Source organism: Salvelinus fontinalis, chromosome 3 (genome assembly GCF_029448725.1).
Source record: "Salvelinus fontinalis isolate EN_2023a chromosome 3, ASM2944872v1, whole genome shotgun sequence".
Taxonomy (NCBI): domain Eukaryota; kingdom Metazoa; phylum Chordata; class Actinopteri; order Salmoniformes; family Salmonidae; genus Salvelinus; species Salvelinus fontinalis.
Window position 1 is genome coordinate 54482789 of NC_074667.1, and position 18086 is coordinate 54500874.

General features: G+C 42.0%; 1 protein-coding gene across 2 annotated transcripts; it reads left to right on the top strand.

Moving 5' to 3' along the window:
• The first annotated feature begins 624 nt into the window (after positions 1 to 624).
• On the top strand, positions 625 to 17242 carry LOC129851132 (glucoside xylosyltransferase 2-like). 2 transcript variants are annotated; one of them, XM_055917435.1, is made up of 7 exons: positions 625 to 1038; positions 4880 to 5084; positions 6502 to 6645; positions 10787 to 11038; positions 11299 to 11422; positions 14947 to 15119; positions 15406 to 17242. In XM_055917435.1, exons 1-7 carry the CDS (start codon positions 767 to 769, stop codon positions 15583 to 15585), a joined length of 1350 nt encoding a protein of 449 aa, XP_055773410.1. In that variant the 5' UTR covers positions 625 to 766; the 3' UTR covers positions 15586 to 17242. The 2 variants fall into 2 exon arrangements, with proteins under 2 accessions (XP_055773410.1, XP_055773411.1); XM_055917436.1 differs by having other exon boundaries at positions 626 to 1038; positions 6514 to 6645.
• The last annotated feature ends 844 nt before the right edge of the window (positions 17243 to 18086 follow it).

The following is an 18086-nucleotide window of genomic DNA, read 5'->3' on the forward strand; positions in this document are numbered from 1 at the left end:
TTTCTACACGTTTTTTAGATTTTAAATGTTTCTTTAGGTGTGAAATGATTACGTCCAGCACCCTAGCAGGCAATCATCACATCTATTTTCTATGCAAACTTTTTTTTTAAATGTTGACAAAAAAAAATCACTGGACAAGTTAAAGCTGCAATATGTCACTTTTTGGGCAACCTGACCAAATTCACATAGATCTGTCATTCTCATTGACAGCAAGTCTAAGAAGTTGTAGATCTGTTTTATATGTTCTATGCTTCCCGTTCTTAAGTTTCGTTTGTGTATCTTTTACTTTCGGTTTTGTACACCAGCTTCAAACAGCTGAAAATACAATATGTTTGGTGTTTCAAACATATTTCACCACGGTTTAGATGGTACAATGATTCTCTACACTAAAAATGGTTTGTTTTGTCACATAAACTTAGAATAGACGAACTATTACAATTTTAGCAACCAGGAAATGGCGGAGAGATTTCTGCACGTTGCAGCTTTAATGTAAACATAGCTACTGATGCATTGTGATGTATGAGTTCACGTTGTGATGTCAAACAAAACTCTTGCACGTCTCTTCTAAAGATTACGGTATGAGAATATAGAAACTCCCACTGAGTGATGTTCATGGACGTGGAAAGCTCCTCCTCTTCGCTCTGGGTCATCTGCGGCGCAATGCAACGGAGTAGTAACAGAATGTCAACTCTAGCTGTAATTACGTATTCACAGACATGAAAGAGGAATATTGTGCTCCTCCAAATCATCAGAACAATTTTTCACGATGAGAATTCATTGTAAAATTGTTGTGATCGCTGTCTGTTTTGGAGTTTTTTTACTTTTGTACTTTTTTGGGGGAAATGCTGCAGACGATCCGCCTTTGAAAGAAGTTGAGGAGGATAACTATTTTCCGAAGTTCTCGGGGCTTCGAAACAATGTTGCATCAAAGTTAACAAAAAAAACTCTCGATGAACTTCACATTCCACACAAACAACCACTCACGTACCGAAAAGTATCGAAAGTATCCAGTAGAGGAGGCAATGCGATCGCAAAGAGGTAAGGAATTATCGCACTATTACTCGCTTGCTAATGTTGATGTGATTCATGTTTTTGTTTCTCCACGCCTATTTTTTTCATCAACGTTTTGGAACACATTTAAAGACGCAAGATGTCTCAAAGGTTAGATGAGGATTTTTTTGCACCTTTATACGGATTGCATGACTATATGCTTACAGAGATAGACGGGTTTTATTCCCTGTGGAAGTAATGGAATGAGTCCACACGTATCCTGTCTTTCTCTTTATTCATTCAGGAAGACGTGCCCCCCCCCCCCATCAAAAATATACATAGGCTCAATTATGTTCAAGGACGTTGGCACCAAACAATGGCTTGATCAGTCATGAGAGGACCAAACATGCTTTTGTCATTCAAATCCTATTTTTATTATCACATGTATTTTTCTAAATGACTGATGGATGTATGACATTTATTGCAAAGGTATCACCTATTCAGTAAGTTGTGTGCCAATTTAATCCCAACATCAGCTCAAAGAAGTGTCTTGTGGTTGTAAAAATATTCTAATTGTGTAGCTTTGTAAACAATGAAATCAATTTGATAGTTTAATCTGACCTTTTTACCCCATGATCTCTGGGGTTTATCCCTTTTTTAAGTCCTGTGGTTAACAGGTTTAAAGGTCACCTTCAGAGAGTTTAAGATGATGGAACATACATTAGTCCAAGGAGACCCAGTCATTACACTACTGGGGATTGAGGAGCATACATTTTACATATCTTTTAGAACTCTCCACCTTCAAGTCAAGAGGCTGAACTTGTCAATGTGTATAATATGATGTGTGATGCCATGTCCCTTCGAAGTAGACCAATACAGACCAGTATAGATGACCTCAACTGATGGCCATCATCCCCTCTTTCCTGTGCCTTGCAGACAATAGCTAGACAATGGTTTGTCATCATTCACTATTTCTGTCCAGGTGTGTACATTTTGTTATGTCTCTTATTATACTAATTTGGGCCCTGCTCAAATTCTTACCCAAAACATAACATCCTTCTATTCCCTCTGTCATGGCTGTCACTGATATGATAATAGCCCAGATTTGATAGTCTAAAGGCAATGTTCTAAAGGCAATGCTTTCTGTTGTAAAGCTTGCTTTCACCTACAATGTCCTGTTTGATCAGTGATCTGGTTGGAAGCATTTATAAAGCATTCAGACTGGACCATAGTGTCCTGGCAGTGACCACACCCACACACATGTGCTCTCTACTGATAAGAGAAATGGGGTGGAGGCCAATGGTGATGGAGGAAAATAACCAAAGTAGGTTTAGCAAACAAAGCAGTAAGCGCTCTGATAAAAAAAACATTGCACATCTCCCTTAGCTTCAGGCACTTTACCATTGGTTCTGGTGAGGGGGAGGGCTGAAAGGGAGGCATAGAATTACCATAAAATATAAGATATGATGTTGTCTTGGTTACTCTTTCCTCTTTTTATCAAACCATTTCCTCTTGATGTATCACTCTGCTTCCTGTGGATAAAAGTAGGGAGAAGAGCTGCTTCCCTAACATATACCATCAGCTGTCCCAGCTCACACTAAATTCTACAGTCATAATATCTTGTTGTAGACAATTACACTGCAATAACACTTACTTTTGGTCAATGTATTCCACTGCTGATGGATGTTTCACATCCAGGCTCAATATAGCATGTATTTTTCAGTCTGTCTCACACAGTGTGTAAGGAAAGGTCATGCATGATACTGTCGCCATTAAAAAAAAAACTTTCCTACCAATGGTTACATCTGATTTAATAAGCCTTTTTAAACTAATTCCTTGCCCCATCATCTGGAATACTGTAAAACAGTGTCCCCCCGAGGCCAACAAGGTATTCCGTTGCACTGACATTATGTAAAGCTATAAAAATGTCATCTTGGATGACTGGAGAATGCTCTCTCTCTTTCTGCAGGGCTTTGAAATCTCCCTGCTTACCTGAGCATCCTGACAAGGTTTGAGAGACTTCTTACGTGGGCCTCATCAGGTGGAAAAAGCTCTCTTTTTGGTAGCTCACTCACTTAAGTACCTCCTGACAGAGGTTGGCGTTGAGTAACTGGGAAATCTGTTAAACAGAATGCATGTAGCTAGGGGTGATGATTCACTCAAAGATACTGTTACTTTATTGAAATCAGAGGAGGCTGGTGGGAGGGGCTATAGGAGGACAGGCTCATTGTAATGGCTGGAATGGAACAGAGTCAAACGTGGTTTCCACATGTTTGATACCGTTCCATTACAGACATAAGCCCATCCTCCTATAACTTTTCCCACCAGCCTCCTCTGTTTGAAATCCATTATGCATAGGGAGGATACATTTTCAGATTTTTCTAAAACTTCTGATAGCATTCCCTTCACACAGGTTTCATCCAAGCCTTCAGCGCATTGCAGTAGTGGCTCGTATCTGATGGAATTTCTAAATAGTTGAAGTAATGTTTGATAGATTTGTTGATTAAGGTAAGCTGTATTGTCACTGTGCTCTTCTAAGCTGTTTTCTCTTTCTTCATGATTTGAAAGAGATTGTTGCGTGCCCAAGGCCACGTAGGCACAGTACTCTCTGTTGTCAATAATTAGTGCAGTCCTTGTATCCCTTTAGAGCTAGTCTGAGTTTGTCAAAATGTTTCCAGATGGGTGGAAATAGTTCTAACACTATGTAAGATTACCTCACATGAGCAGCATGTTCTTCTTACAATAAATAATGGGGCTTTGTTTGGTCTAACTAACTGTGTTCACAACATTAATTTCACTGATCCAGGCCATCTATAACGCAATGCAGTATGTATCATAGAACAACACATTTTCTGAGCATTTATTGTTAGGTTGCAGGTTAAAAGACAATATGCCTCTCCCTCAGTATTTTTTTGGTGTATCATTTTCCCCCTAGTAATAATGTACACAGTACATGTTCATAAACACGAATTGTTCTTGAAAGAGCCTCTGCCATCAAAGCCTAGAAGACAGGTTTCTCTGAGCTCTGCCATCCGTTGTAATCTGTGTTGCATGATTGTCCCTCAGCCATGCAGAAAACCAAGTGTCACGCTTGGAGACTGTCCTGCAACCCACCTGTCACATTTCAGTTTCCCCCTTCAGATTGTTAGACTAAAAGACACATTCTTTGCCTACATGAAGCTCTTGGGTAGATGTTGCACTTTCCTCTGGCAGAATAGTATGTTTCCTTTCCAAAATCCTCACACAAATGAGGGATACTTTGGTCCCAAAATCCTTCTTTAGAACATTCTTCCTTTGCGTATGCTAATGTTTACATTTACACGCATCATAAAAACCATCCCATACGGTGTTTCTCTAAAATGCAACTTGAGGATTTAGGTCTAGTTCTACGTTGAGCTATACGCATTTTTCTTCTTCAGCGTGTGATTTATTCTGCTCTGCTGAATCCATTTGAATTCATTGGCAGTCTCTGTTGTTGTGCAGAGAGCATTTTTATGTCAGCTATAGAAACGACTTGGCCTTGAACATGAGAGAACAAAGCCCAGTGGGTATATACAGACCTACACTACAGGACAGGGAGAAGGGTATAGAGGGAGTGCTGCTCACCCTGAGCATATGACAGGGATGTCTTGTAGGGGGCCTTGAATATGAACATGTTGGTTAGCTGTCTGTCAGTAGAAACAGTGTGATTATGTACTGTCTGGAATATGTGTCTAAGCCATGTCCTGTCATGTTCAGATCTGTTCTCGTGGCCGTTGACATGTCCATGAAGAAGTATCAGCGTTGCTATGCAGCGGCACGGCTCTGCCATTCTGTTGATGAGCAAGCCTGAGGAGCCTTCTGTAAGCTGAGAGTCTCATACTTGTTGCCCCTGTGTGTATCCCTGTAGCAGACAGAGGAGTGACATGGGAGTGGGTCAGCCCGCATCGAAGCGCGCCCGTGCTGAGGAGGTCATGCACCTGGCCGTGGTGGCCTGTGGGAACCGCCTGGATGAGACGCTCACCATGGTCAAGTCAGCCCTCCTCTTCAGCATCAAGAGTATCAAATTCCACATCTTTGCAGAGGACCCCTTGACCTCACAGTTTGAAAAGGGGGTAAGTATCCCCTTAACAATGTACATGATCTAGGCTTTAGGTACGGTATGTTTCTAGAAAAGGACCACTGTAATTCTCAATGAAATATAGGACTATTTGAATATTTTCAAAGACTCTCATGCTTTTCATACTGACAGTATCTTGTTTAATGTTCTTCCATGCTCAGTAATAGATGACATTCACTGCCAGATCGAAGTATTGGCATGTTAAAAAAACAAAAAACAGATCTAACATTTTTTGATCTCCCTCTCACTTGCCCTCTAACGCCTTACAGGCATCAGACCCTTTTATCTCAAGGTCGGATCATATATCCCCCAGACGTTTGCCTCACCGCATTAACCATGCAAGTTTTCAGTCAATGTTAGTTTATTCACGACTCAAGCTTTACGAAAGTCAATGTCTTATGCTACTGTGTAAACCTGAAGGTATATAGCCTACATTCAGGGCTCTCCAGCCCGGTTCCTGGAGAGCTACCATGCTGTAGGTTTTAGCTCCAACCCTAATCTAGCACACCCGATTCTAATAATTAGCTGCTTGATAAGCTGTATCAGGTTAGGTAAAACTGGGGTTGGAGTGAACCTACAGGAGAGTAGGTTCCATAAACAGGGTTGGAGAGCCCTGGCCTACATAAATGAAAACACGGTGCATGCATGGGGCTACATACCCTTTGTGTGTTTATGGGTTATGGTATGTTTACCATCTGAGAACCTCCCCTTTGTAATTGACTTCATGCTAGGCAGGAAGTTGAGTTGGTTAAACCCAAAGGTTAGTAGCATGTGAGCAGAAGATGGAATGCTTCACATCCGGCCTGTGCTGGTGAAAAGGAATTAGAAACAAGCTAAAAAGGTTTCTGACCTCTTTGATCTGTGCACCTCGTCAGCAGAAATCCTGCCTGCTCCTCACACTGATCTTTGTCTCATGGCCAAATTGATTATGGAGGGCTTGAGGGTCTAACACATCAGAAAAACGTAGGCTTCTATGTGTGACAGCAGTGTTGACTTTAAGGGGATAACCCTCAGGCTTGGACAGAATGGGATCATTTTTTCTACCTCCTTTTGTTTAGGTTAGTTTAACTGGCAGTTGGGCGTAGTTATAACAATAACTGGCAGCATTATGGTCAATGTACAACACCGCTGCACTTACTGTAAAGACATTACTTACTTGGTTTACAAGAACTTCCTGCGGTGTTTATGTAGACTTGAACTCTAAGGAGTGTATCATGTGTCATAATAATGAATATTTCCATCAGCTCTCTCAGTGATCCCGTTCCTCTACACCTCTTGACTCAACCTTTTGAAAATGCGCTCAAGTTGTGCTTTTGTTTCTTTGGAAATTAAATGAGACTTCCTGTGATTGCATCTAAAAATGGCTGTGCGACCTCTCACAGCAAATGATGATGTTTAGTGACTTTGTGTAGTTTCTCTTTCAGCTGAGCCAGTGGCCCCATGCTATCACAAACAAGTTCCAGTACAGTATCTACCCAATCACGTTCTCTGTGGGGAATGCAGAGGAATGGAAAAAGCTGTTCAAGCCCTGCGCTGCCCAGAGGCTGTTTCTCCCTGTAAGGCTGCAGCACATCGTCTCTCTTATTGCTCTGTGTACCTAATCATAATTACTACACTGTTGGAGCTAGAAACATAGGCCTTTCGCTACACCTGCGACAACATCTGCAAATCTGTGTGCGCGACCAATAAACTTTGATTTGAATCATATCTATCAAACCTATAAACTGATAAAGCTATATTCATTAGAAAATGTGTTAAGGGAATTGCCCATGTCATCAGTTTTCTTATTACCATGCCACTCTGGGCTGCATCCCGACCCCAATGCATTTTCTATTAGATACGTTTAGCTTAATTTACGCAGGTAGAATAATGATATACCCAGGTAATAATAGTATGAATACTTTATGATGGGTTTTACTTGTTGGTATATAATCAGTTACCTCAGTATGATAATATATGGCTTTATTCATACCCATTGACTGTTACTTAACAAACAAGCAATCCCCGGAGATTTAATTCAATAACTTAATTAAAGCATTGCCGTGGCCATTCATTGACTTTTTAATGGACAGTCTTTAAATCATCAAACCGTGTGCACACATTGCTTTGTTTTTGTACACATTGCACCGTTGTAAAAAGTGGTAAGCAATCCATGTCTGCAACTTTATTGATTGGCAGATGATGCAACACAAACCCTCTACTTTGCAGGAGCCGAGTGCTATTTGATTCTCATCAGGAACAGATTGCTTTGTGATTAATCTTCCGTCAAGCCATTCTGGCGCAGTGGTCTAAGGCACTGCATCACAGTGCTAGAGGCGTCACTACAGACACCCTGGAGTCGAAGGCTGTATCACAACCTGCCATGATTGGGAGTCCCATAGGGCTGCGCACAGTTGGCCTTGCGTCGTCCGGGTTTGGCCGGTGTAGGCCGTCATTGTAAATAAGAATTTGTTCTTAGCTGACTTGCCTAGTTAAATCAAAGAAATAATCCCATATACACTACCGTTCAAAAGTTTGGGGTCACTTAAAAATGTCAGATTCAAAAAAGTAAATTTAAAATAACATCAAATTTATGAGAAATACAGTATAGACATTGTTAATGTTGTAAATGACTATTGTAGATGGAAACGGAATTTAAAAAAATACACTGCTCAAAAAAATAAAGGGAACACTTAAACAACACAATGTAACTCCAAGTCAATCACACTTCTGTGAAATCAAACTGTCCACTTAGGAAGCAACACTGATTGACAATACATTTCACATGCTGTTGTGCAAATGGAATAGACAACAGGTGGAAGTTATAGGCAATTAGCAAGACACCCCCAATAAAGGAGTGGTTCTGCAGGTGGTGACCACAGACCACTTCTCAGTTCCTATGCTTCCTGGCTGATGTTTTGGTTACTTTTGAATGCTGGCGGTGCTTTCACTCTAGTGGTAGCATGAGACGGGAGTCTACAACCCACACAAGTGGCTCAGGAAGTGCAGCTCATCCAGGATGGTACATCAATGCGAGCTGTGGCAAGAAGGTTTGCTGTGTCTGTCAGCGTAGTGTCCAGAGCATGGAGGCGCTACCAGGAGACAGGCCAGTACATCAGGAGACGTGGAGGAGGCCGTAGGAGGGCAACAACCCAGCAGCAGGACCGCTACCTCCGCCTTTGTGCAAGGAGGAGCACTGCCAGAGCCCTGCAAAATGACCTCCAGCAGGCCACAAATGTGCATGTGTCTGCTCAAACGGTCAGAAACAGACTCCATGAGGGTGGTATGATTGCCCGACGTCCACAGGTGGGGGTTGTGCTTACAGCCCAACACCGTGCAGGACGTTTGGCATTTGCCAGAGAACACCAAGATTGGCAAATTCGCCACTGGCGCCCTGTACTCTTCACAGATGAAAGCAGGTTCACACTGAGCACGTGACAGAAGTGACAGAGTCTGGAGACGCCGTGGAGAACGTTCTGCTGCCTGCAACATCCTCCAGCATGACCGGTTTGGCGGTGGGTCAGTCATGGTGTGGGGTGGCATTTCTTTGGGGGGGCGCACAGCCCTCCATGTGCTCGCCAGAGGTAGCCTGACTGCCATTAGGTACCGAGATGAGATCCTCAGACCCCTTGTGAGACCATATGCTGGTGCGGTTGGCCCTGGGTTCCTCCTAATGCAAGACAATGCTAGACCTCATGTGGCTGGAGTGTGTCAGCAGTTCCTGCAAGAGGAAGGCATTGATGCTATGGACTGGCCCGCCCGTTCCCCAGACCTGAATCCAATTGAGCACATCTGGGACATCATGTCTCGCTCCATCCACCAACGCCACGTTGCACCACAGACTGTCCAGGAGTTGGCGGATGCTTTAGTCCAGGTCTGGGAGGAGATCCCTAAAGAGACCATCCGCCACCTCATCAGGAGCATGCCCAGGCATTGTAGGGAGGTCATACAGGCACGTGTAGGCCACACACACTACTGAGCCTCATTTTGACTTGTTTTAAGGACATTACATCAAAGTTGGATCAGCCTGTAGTGTGGTTTTCCACTTTAATTTTGAGTATGACTCCAAATCCAGACCTCCATGGGTTGATAAATTTGATTACCATTGATCATTTTTGTGTGATTTTGTTGTCAGCACATTCAACTATGTAAAGAAAAAAGTATTTAATAAGAATATTTCATTCATTCAGATCTAGGATGTGTTATTTTAGTGTTCCCTTTATTTTTTTGAGCAATGTATATATCTACATGGGTGTACAGAGGCTCATTATCAGCAACCATCACTCCTGTGTTCCAATGTTGTGTTAGCTAATCCAAGTTTATACTTTTAAAAGGCTAATTGAAAACCCTTTTGCAGTTATGTTAGCACAACTGAAAACTGTTGTGCTGATTAAAGAATAAATAAAACTGTCCTTCTTTAGACTAGTTGAGTATCTGGAGCATCAGCATTTGTGGGTTCGATTACAGGCTCAAAATGGCCAGAAACAAAGAACTTTCTTCTGAAACTCATCAGTATATTCTTGTTCGAAGAAATAAAGGCTATTCCACGTGAGAAATTACCAAGAAACTGAAGATCTCGTACAACGCTGTGTACTACTCCCTTCACAAACTGGCTCTAACCAGAATAGAAAGAGTGGGAGGCCCCGGTGCACAACTGAGCAAGCTGACAAGTAAATTAGAGTGTAGTTTGCGAAACAGACACCTCCCAAGTCTTCAACTGGCAGCTTCATTAAATAGTACCCACAAAACACCAGTCTCAATGTCAAGAGTGAGGAGGTGACTCTGGGATGTTGGCCTTCTAGGCAGAGTTGCAAAGAAAAAGCCATATCTCAGACTGGCCAATAAAAACAAAAGATTAAGATGGGTAAAATAACACGGACACTGGACAGAGGAAGATTGAAAAAAAAGTGTTATGGACAGACAAATCTAAGTTTGATGTGTTCAGATCACAAAGAAGAACATTTGTGAGACACAGAAAAGATGCTGGAGGAGTGCTTGATGCCATCTGTCAAGCATGATGGATGCAATGTGATGGTCTGGGGGTGGTAAAGTGGGAGATTTGTACAGGGTTAAAGGGATCTTGAAGAAGGAAGGCTATCACTCCATTTTGCAACGCCAGCCATACCCTGTGGACGGCGCTTAATTGGAGCCAATTTCCTCCTCCAACAGGACAATGCCCCAAAGCACAGCTCCAAACAATACAATAACTATTTAGGGTAGAAGCAGTCTGCTGGTATTCTGTCTATAATGGGGTGGCCAGCACAGCCACCGGATCTCAACCCTATTGAGCTGTTGTGGGAGCAGCTTGACCGTATAGTACGTAAGAAGTTCCCATCAAGCCAATCCAACTTGTGAGAGGTGCTTCAGGAAGCATGGGGTGAAATCTTTTCAGAATACCTCAACAAATTGACAACTAGAATGCCGAAGGTCTGCAAGGCTGTAATTGCTGAAAATTGGTGATTCTTTAACAAAAGCAATGTTTGAAGGACACAATTATTATTTAAATTAAAAATCATTATTTATAACCTTGTCAACGTCTTGACTATATTTCCTATTCATTTTGCAACTCATTTCATGTATGTTTTCATCGAAAACAAGGATATTTCTAAGTGACCCCAAACTTTCGAATGGTAGTGTGTATGCATTATGTACCATCACTGGAATAAGAGGACATTAATTATTCTGATAGTAACCTACACATGATTATTGTCCTAACAGGTGATCCTAAAGGATGTAGACTCTTTACTCTACGTGGATACAGATGTGCTGTTCCTCAGGCCCATGGATGATATGTGGAGTTTCCTCAAGGCCTTCAACACCACCCAGCTGGCTGCTATGGCCCCAGAGCATGAGATCCCTAAGATAGGCTGGTATAGCCGCTTTGCACGCCATCCCTTCTACGGGGTCACCGGGGTCAACTCAGGAGTCATGCTGATGAACCTCACAAGGATACGAAGCACTCTGTTCAAAGTAAGGAACATCATCAATCATTAAGCCTTTTGGTCATCTCCGTTTGGTATTTTGGTCATGCCTTCCCTGTTTTCCACCTGAAAGCTGCAAGGAGATTGGTTTTTATCAATCGTATCTATCTGAACCCAACCAGCAACAGATGTGTCACTTATTGGCAGTCAGCGTCAATAATCTGAGTGCTCAGAGTAGAGTAGACTGAGGCTCTGCGATCGCCACACTCCCTAAGCGGTGGAGTAAAACAGTCCTTGTTCCTATTCCAGAACAGCATGATACCCAGTGGCCTGTCATGGGAGGACCTCCTCCACCCACTCTACCAGAAGTACAAGAATCACATCACCTGGGGTGACCAAGATCTCTTAAATATCATCTTCCACTACAACTCAGGTATACTCATCCTCCCTCTCTCTTCCACTACAACTCAGGCACACTCTTCCTCCCTCTCTCTTCCACTACAACTCAGGCACACTCTTCCTCCCTCTCTCTTCCACTACAACTCAGGCACACTCTTCCTCCCTCTCTCTTCCACTACAACTCAGGCACACTCTTCCTCCCTCTCCCTTCCACTACAAATCTTGGCCCGGTTCCCCGATAGCGATGGAACTTAGGCTTACGAGTGTTTTTAACGATACATCTCTCCTACAGCTGTAGGTGTAACATGCCTTTCCCAGAACACCATGCAGAGAGAACAGTCGCTAAGTGCGTCGTTGGAGCATTTGTCGATACTGATAGGATTGAAAGAAAGGCACCGCTGCTCTCGGGTCAGCTTTCTCAATTCAAATCTTACCTTAACATTCCAATTATTTCACAATACTGACGACGGATCAGCTCCTAGAGAGAGATTTTACCACCTGGCTGCAAATATTGAGGTGGCTTATTCTAATGCTTAACCAATAAAAATGCATTAAATCACTGATTTGCCACATCATTGCACACACATTATAAAATATGAGAAATTACAGTCAGTAGCCTACAAGTAGGAAAATAGAACTAAAATTTATTGAACATGAAATGTACAGTTGAAGTCGGAAGTTTACATACACCTTAGCCAAATACATTTCAACTCAGTTTTTCACAATTCCTGACATTTAATCCTAGTAAAAATTCCCTGTCTTAGGTCAGTTAGGATCACCACTTTATTTTAAGAATGTGAAATGTCAGAATAATAGTAGAGAGAAGGATTTATTTCAGCTTTTATTTCTTTCATCACATTCCCAGTGGGTCAGAAGTTTACATACACTCAATAAGTATTTGGTAGCGTTGCCTTTAAATTGTTTAACTTGTGTCAAACATTTCGGGGCGCCTTCCACAAGCTTCCCACAATAAGTTGGGTGAATTTTGGCCCATTCCTCCTGACAGAGCTGGTGTAACTGAGTCAGGTTTGTAGGTCTCCTTGCTCGCACACACTTTTTCAGTTCTGCCTAGACATTTTCTATAGGGTTGAGGTCAGGGCTTTGTGATGGCCACTCCAATACCTTGACTTTGTTGTCCTTAAGCCATTTTGCCACAACTTTAGAAGTATGCTTGGGGTCATTATCCATTTGGAAGACCCATTTGCGACCAAGCTTTAACTTCCTGACTGATGTCTTGAGATGTTGCTTCAATATATTCACATCCTTTTCCTTCCTCATGCTGTCTATTTTGTGAAGTGTACCAGTCCCTCCTGCAGCAAAGCACCCCCACAACATGATGCTGCCACCCCCGTGCTTCACGGTTGGGATGGTGTTCTTTGGCTTGCAAGCCTCCCCGTTTTTCCTCCAAGCAAAACGATAGTCATTATGGCCAAACAGTTATATTTTTGTTTACTTTTGTTATATCCACTCGTTTTACTGTGGTTATAGATATTTTTGTACCTGTTTCCTCCAGCATCTTCACAAGGTCCTTTGCTGTTGTTCTGGGATTGATTTGCCCTTTTTGCACCAAAGTACGTCTCTAGGAGACAGAACGCGTCTCCTTCCTGAGCGGTATGACGGCTGCATGGTCCCATGGTGTTTATACTTGCGTACTATTGTTTGTACAGATGAACGTGGTACCTTCAGGTGTCTGAAAATTGCTCCCAAGGATGAACCAGACTTCTGAGGTCTTGGCTGATTTTCTCTTGATTTTCACATGATGTCAAGCGAAGAGGCACTGAGTTTGAAGGTAGGCCTTGAAATACATCCCAGGTACACCTCCAATAGGCTAATTGACATAATTTGAGTCAATCAGAAGCTTCTAAAGCCGTGACATTTTCTGGAATTTTCCAAGCTGTTTAAAGGCACAGTCAACTTAGTGTATGTAAACTCCCGACCCACTGGAATTGCGATACAGTGAATAATAAGTGAAATAATCTGTCTGTAAACAATTGTTGGGAAAATGACTTGCACAAAATAGATGTCCTAACCGACTTGCCAAAACTATAGTTTGTTAACAAGACATTTGTGGAGTGGTTTAAGTTTTAACCTAAGTGTATGTAAACTTCCGACTTCAACTGTATGTACAGTAATGCCTAAAAATCTGCCGTTCTACACTTGAGCAATGCAGTTAATCCCCAACAACAGCTGTTCCCCGGGCGCCGATGACGTCGATTTAGGTAGCCCCCACACCTCTCTGATTCAGGGTTAAATGCGAAAGACACATTTCGGTTAATTGCGTTCAGTTGTGCACCTGACTAGGTATGCCTCTTTCCCTAATGTATTTATATTTTAATGCATTTATCATATGCATTAACATATATGTTGCTTGTTTGTATCAATTGCAAAGATATTGGTAACTTTGTATTTGTAGTCCATTTTGTTCTGAAGTTATCAGCGGTCACAGGGAAACGATAAACCATGTTATTGTATGTTTAGCTTAAATCTTTTTTGTAGAAAGTGATGCGGAAGGGCAAGCATCTAACGACGCACTTAGCTGTCTACGAGTGGTCTGAGGCAGGCGTTCGATTACGAGTGCTTTCTAGTGCAACGTCAATAATGATGGTTTTGGGAAACCGCTCCTTTGAAGGTTCTAACGATGAACTTAGCCTTAAGATGCTTTTGGAAAACTGGGCCCTGGTACACTCTGCCTCCCTCTGTCTTCCTCAATGTAGCAGAGTGCTGTCATTGACTTGGAAGAAATTGTCAACTACAAATAGGAAAATAAAGTTGTATATAATGTCACCGCCATTCATGATGACAGCAAGAGCAATAGCTATACTTAGGCCTGTATCAAATTAGAATGTTTCCCCAAAATGTAATTCCAAAGGGTCTTCGCGTGAATGTCAGCTTGTATGGAATTCAATATAATTCCTTCAAGCAGGTGTAGGTATTGGTTTTCTCTAATACATCCACAAGAAATAACTCCTGAATTAAGTCAACGCTGTGGAACTAAACAAGCCTGTGGCTGCAGCAGCAGATTGACACAGGTGCAGTCTGCGAGATGGGTATTAAGTGTTCCAAGCCTTAAGTAGACTTGGCAGGAGCATTGTTTGTCTGACAACATGATTAGAACCTGTTCAGGAAATAACCATTCCCATAGCAGCATCCCCAAATGGAAAAACATGGCCATGTGGTGGGAGCAGCCAGTCACTGTATAATATCTGCCTCACCATGGAAACATGTCTGATCTTTCTCTTTGACGTGTACCCATGTTTCTGGTTTAAGGGGATACTCTGTTGGTGTTATTCTCCCTTCACAAGCCAGGATTTGATGCAGTTTAAAAGGACTACAATCCTTGTAGTTGTAAAGCAAGCAATTTGATAATTGTTAAATCAGTAAAGCAAAACTTAGAAGGGTCCTGAGCGAATAGCATTGCACGTTGAAGTCATTAGGTAATTTTTTTTCTAAATGCTCTTTGGCAGTAACAATACTTGTATCAGAGAGAGTATACACTGGCAATCTTGGGGACATTGTGCAGAAATCTGAAGTAACAGACGTATAACGGTGTGTTTGCAGAGTGTCTGTACACCTTCCCATGCCAGTGGAACTACAGGCCTGATCACTGCATGTATGGGAGCAACTGTAAAGGAGCTGAGGAGGAAGGCGTGTCCATTCTCCATGGGAACCGAGGAGTGTATCACGACGACAAGCAACCAGCCTTTAAAGTCGTTTATGATGCCGTACACGAGGTAAGAATAATCTATTCATTTTAGTGGATTATTGTTTCCTTTGTCCTTTTCTCCTTGGACAGCAAACGCTGTGGACATGTTTACATAAGGAAATCCTTGTCTCACAGCAACATCAGCCCCCTCTGCTGTCCATAGATATGCCTTTTATTAGCCAGAGGATATGATTCATATGCATCCCCCTCTACAGTGCCTACAGTAGGCAATGGTACTGTTGATTTCTGTGTGGTTTGATAAGCTACCACTACTGGTGTCTAACCCTGAGGCATGCAATGGTTCTGTTTCGTAGTACCCCTTTGAGGACAACTTGTTCCAGTCGCTGTTCTATCCCCTCCAGACCAAGTTTCTGGACACAGTCAACACCCTGTGTGGTCGGATTCCCCAGGTGTTCCTCAAACAGGTGGAAAAGTCCATGAGGACCGTGTACGAGAAGAAAGTGGTCCGTCATGTGAGGCCTCCACCAAAATAATTACAGGAAACTGAACAGAGGAAGTTGTTTCTGACATCACTATGGGAATCTTTCTGTGGAAGATGTGCAATGTCAGAAGTCCCCAGACCAGATGGAATCCGTATGCGTTACACGGTGTTTGTAACACAACAGATCATGGTGTAATGGACATAATGGTGGTATGGATCATGAGCGTGTAGAACACGTGTCAAACTCATTCCACGGCGGGCTGAGTGTTTGCTGGTTTTCGCTCCTCCCTTGTACCTGATTGATGAATTAAGGTCACTGATTTAGTAAGGAACTCCCTCTAGGTCTTAATTGAAAGGAAAAAACAGAAACCAGCAGACAATTTGCCCTCCATGGAATGAGTTTGACACCCCTGGTGTAGGACAGGCACACTGTACAGTGCTGGTCAATGATGCTGTGTTTGGTGTAAACTTGCCTTATCATCCACCCACTAAATGTTTTACAGAACCTGATTTACATGTGAAAATGTGATGATAGACTTCATGTTTTGTTTTTTTACCTTTAAAAAAAGTCCAATGTTTTCTTATGATTAGGATAAGTCCCGGTGGAGTATTAAGAGAGAATTTAAACATGGCAGAGGTTATTTTTGTCAACATGATTTTGAGTGTTTTTTTCTCTTAAATGGGCAACGAAAATGTCTTCCGTAAGGCCGCTATACCATAGGCTTCTGGAAATGGTTTGAAATGATCTCACTCTGCCTGGAGGTCACTGCCTAATTGATCCTATTATGTCATGCAAAGCTAATATGGGTCTTTTCTTAAGCAGAGCTTTCTGTTTATGTTGCAATTGTCCAAAAATAAAGTGAATATGTTACATCAACAAAATCACTTGCATAGCAGCGGCAGTGGTTAAGAGCAGTGGGACGGTAACCGAAAGGTCGCTGGTTCGAATACCTGAGCCGACTAGGTGAATTTTTTTTTTGATGTGCCCTTGAGCAAAGCACTTAACCCAAATTTTTCCTGTAAGTCGCTCTGAATAACAGCGTCTGCTAAATGACTACAATGTCTATCTGTACAAGAGGGAATATGATTCAACTTGTCCAGTTCTCCAAATGTCAACCGCAGTATTAAACACAGTATGAACAAATCATACACTAAGCAATTACCATTAATATTGTGTACAGAAGATGTGTAGATTAATGCACTTTTGTATTTCTGTAATAGTTCAGCTTGTGCGATTAGGACAGGACGTGCATACCATTTCTCCCCTATTCAATTGTCAAAGCATTGCAAATCCCTATTTGAAAAAGCAGTGTGGTTGTCTCTGAACAAAACTACCAAAGTGCAAGCACTTATAATAGTGGTACAGTATTTTCAAGACAAAATGTACCATATGTATATTCACAAACGCTCTTAAGTGTTCTGTGTACGAAAAGGACAGCCAACTTAATGAAGAAGTGTCTTAGTGTATTAATGTCACACTATCAGTGATCCAGTATGTGAACTCTGAGACTGTAAATGCAAGCATTTATAATGTGATGTTTGTGTAGTCTACTCCATCAGTTTGATGTTTGTGTAGCCTATCAATTGTCAGGTGTGTTTACCGGTAATAATTTAAACTGGAAACTCCAGATGGTTTTATTTATACATGCTTATGTTTCTCTTTTTTAAATGTTTACTCTTTGTTTCTGAATAAAGTTACTGTGCCATCAGTTCTGTTTGTCTTAGGAGGCCTATTGTAATGTATTGATAAAAATACAGTGCATTCAGAAAACAACATTCAGACCCCTTTACTTTAACCAATTTCCTTTACTTTACAGACTTATTTTGAATGTATTAAATAAATGTTTTTCCTCCTCAATCTACACTCAATATCCCATAATGACAATTTTTGCAAATGTAAAAAAAAATGCAAAACAGAAATACCTCATTTACATTAGTATTCAGGCCATTTGCAATGAGACAAGAAATTGAGCTCAGGTACATGCTGTTTCCATTGATTATCTTTGATGTTTCTGCAACTTGAATTGATTGGACATGATTTGGAATGGCACACAACTGTCTACGTAAAGGTACCACAGTTGACAGTGCATGGCAGAGCAAAAAACAAGTCATGAGGTTGAAGGAATTGTCTGTAGAGCTCCGAGACAGGATTGTGTCGAGGCACAGATCTGGGGAAGGGTGCCAAAAAATTGCTGCAGCATATAAAGTCCCCAAGAAGACAGTGGCCTCCATCATTCTTAAAGAAGAAGTTTGGAATCATGAAGACTTCCTAGAACTGGCTGCCCGGCCAAAATGAGCAATCGGGGGAGAAGGGCTGGACCAATGCAAATAGTCTGGGTAACCATTTTATTAGATGTTCAGGAGTCTTATGGCTTGGGGGTAGAAGCTGTTTAGAAGCCTCTTGGAAACATACTTGGCGCTCCGGTACTGCTTGCCGTGCGGTAGCAGAGAGAACAGTCTATGACTAGGGTGACTGGAGTCTTAGACAATTTTTAGGTCCTTCCTCTGACACCACCTGGTGTAGAGGTCCTGGATGGCAGGACGCGATGGCAT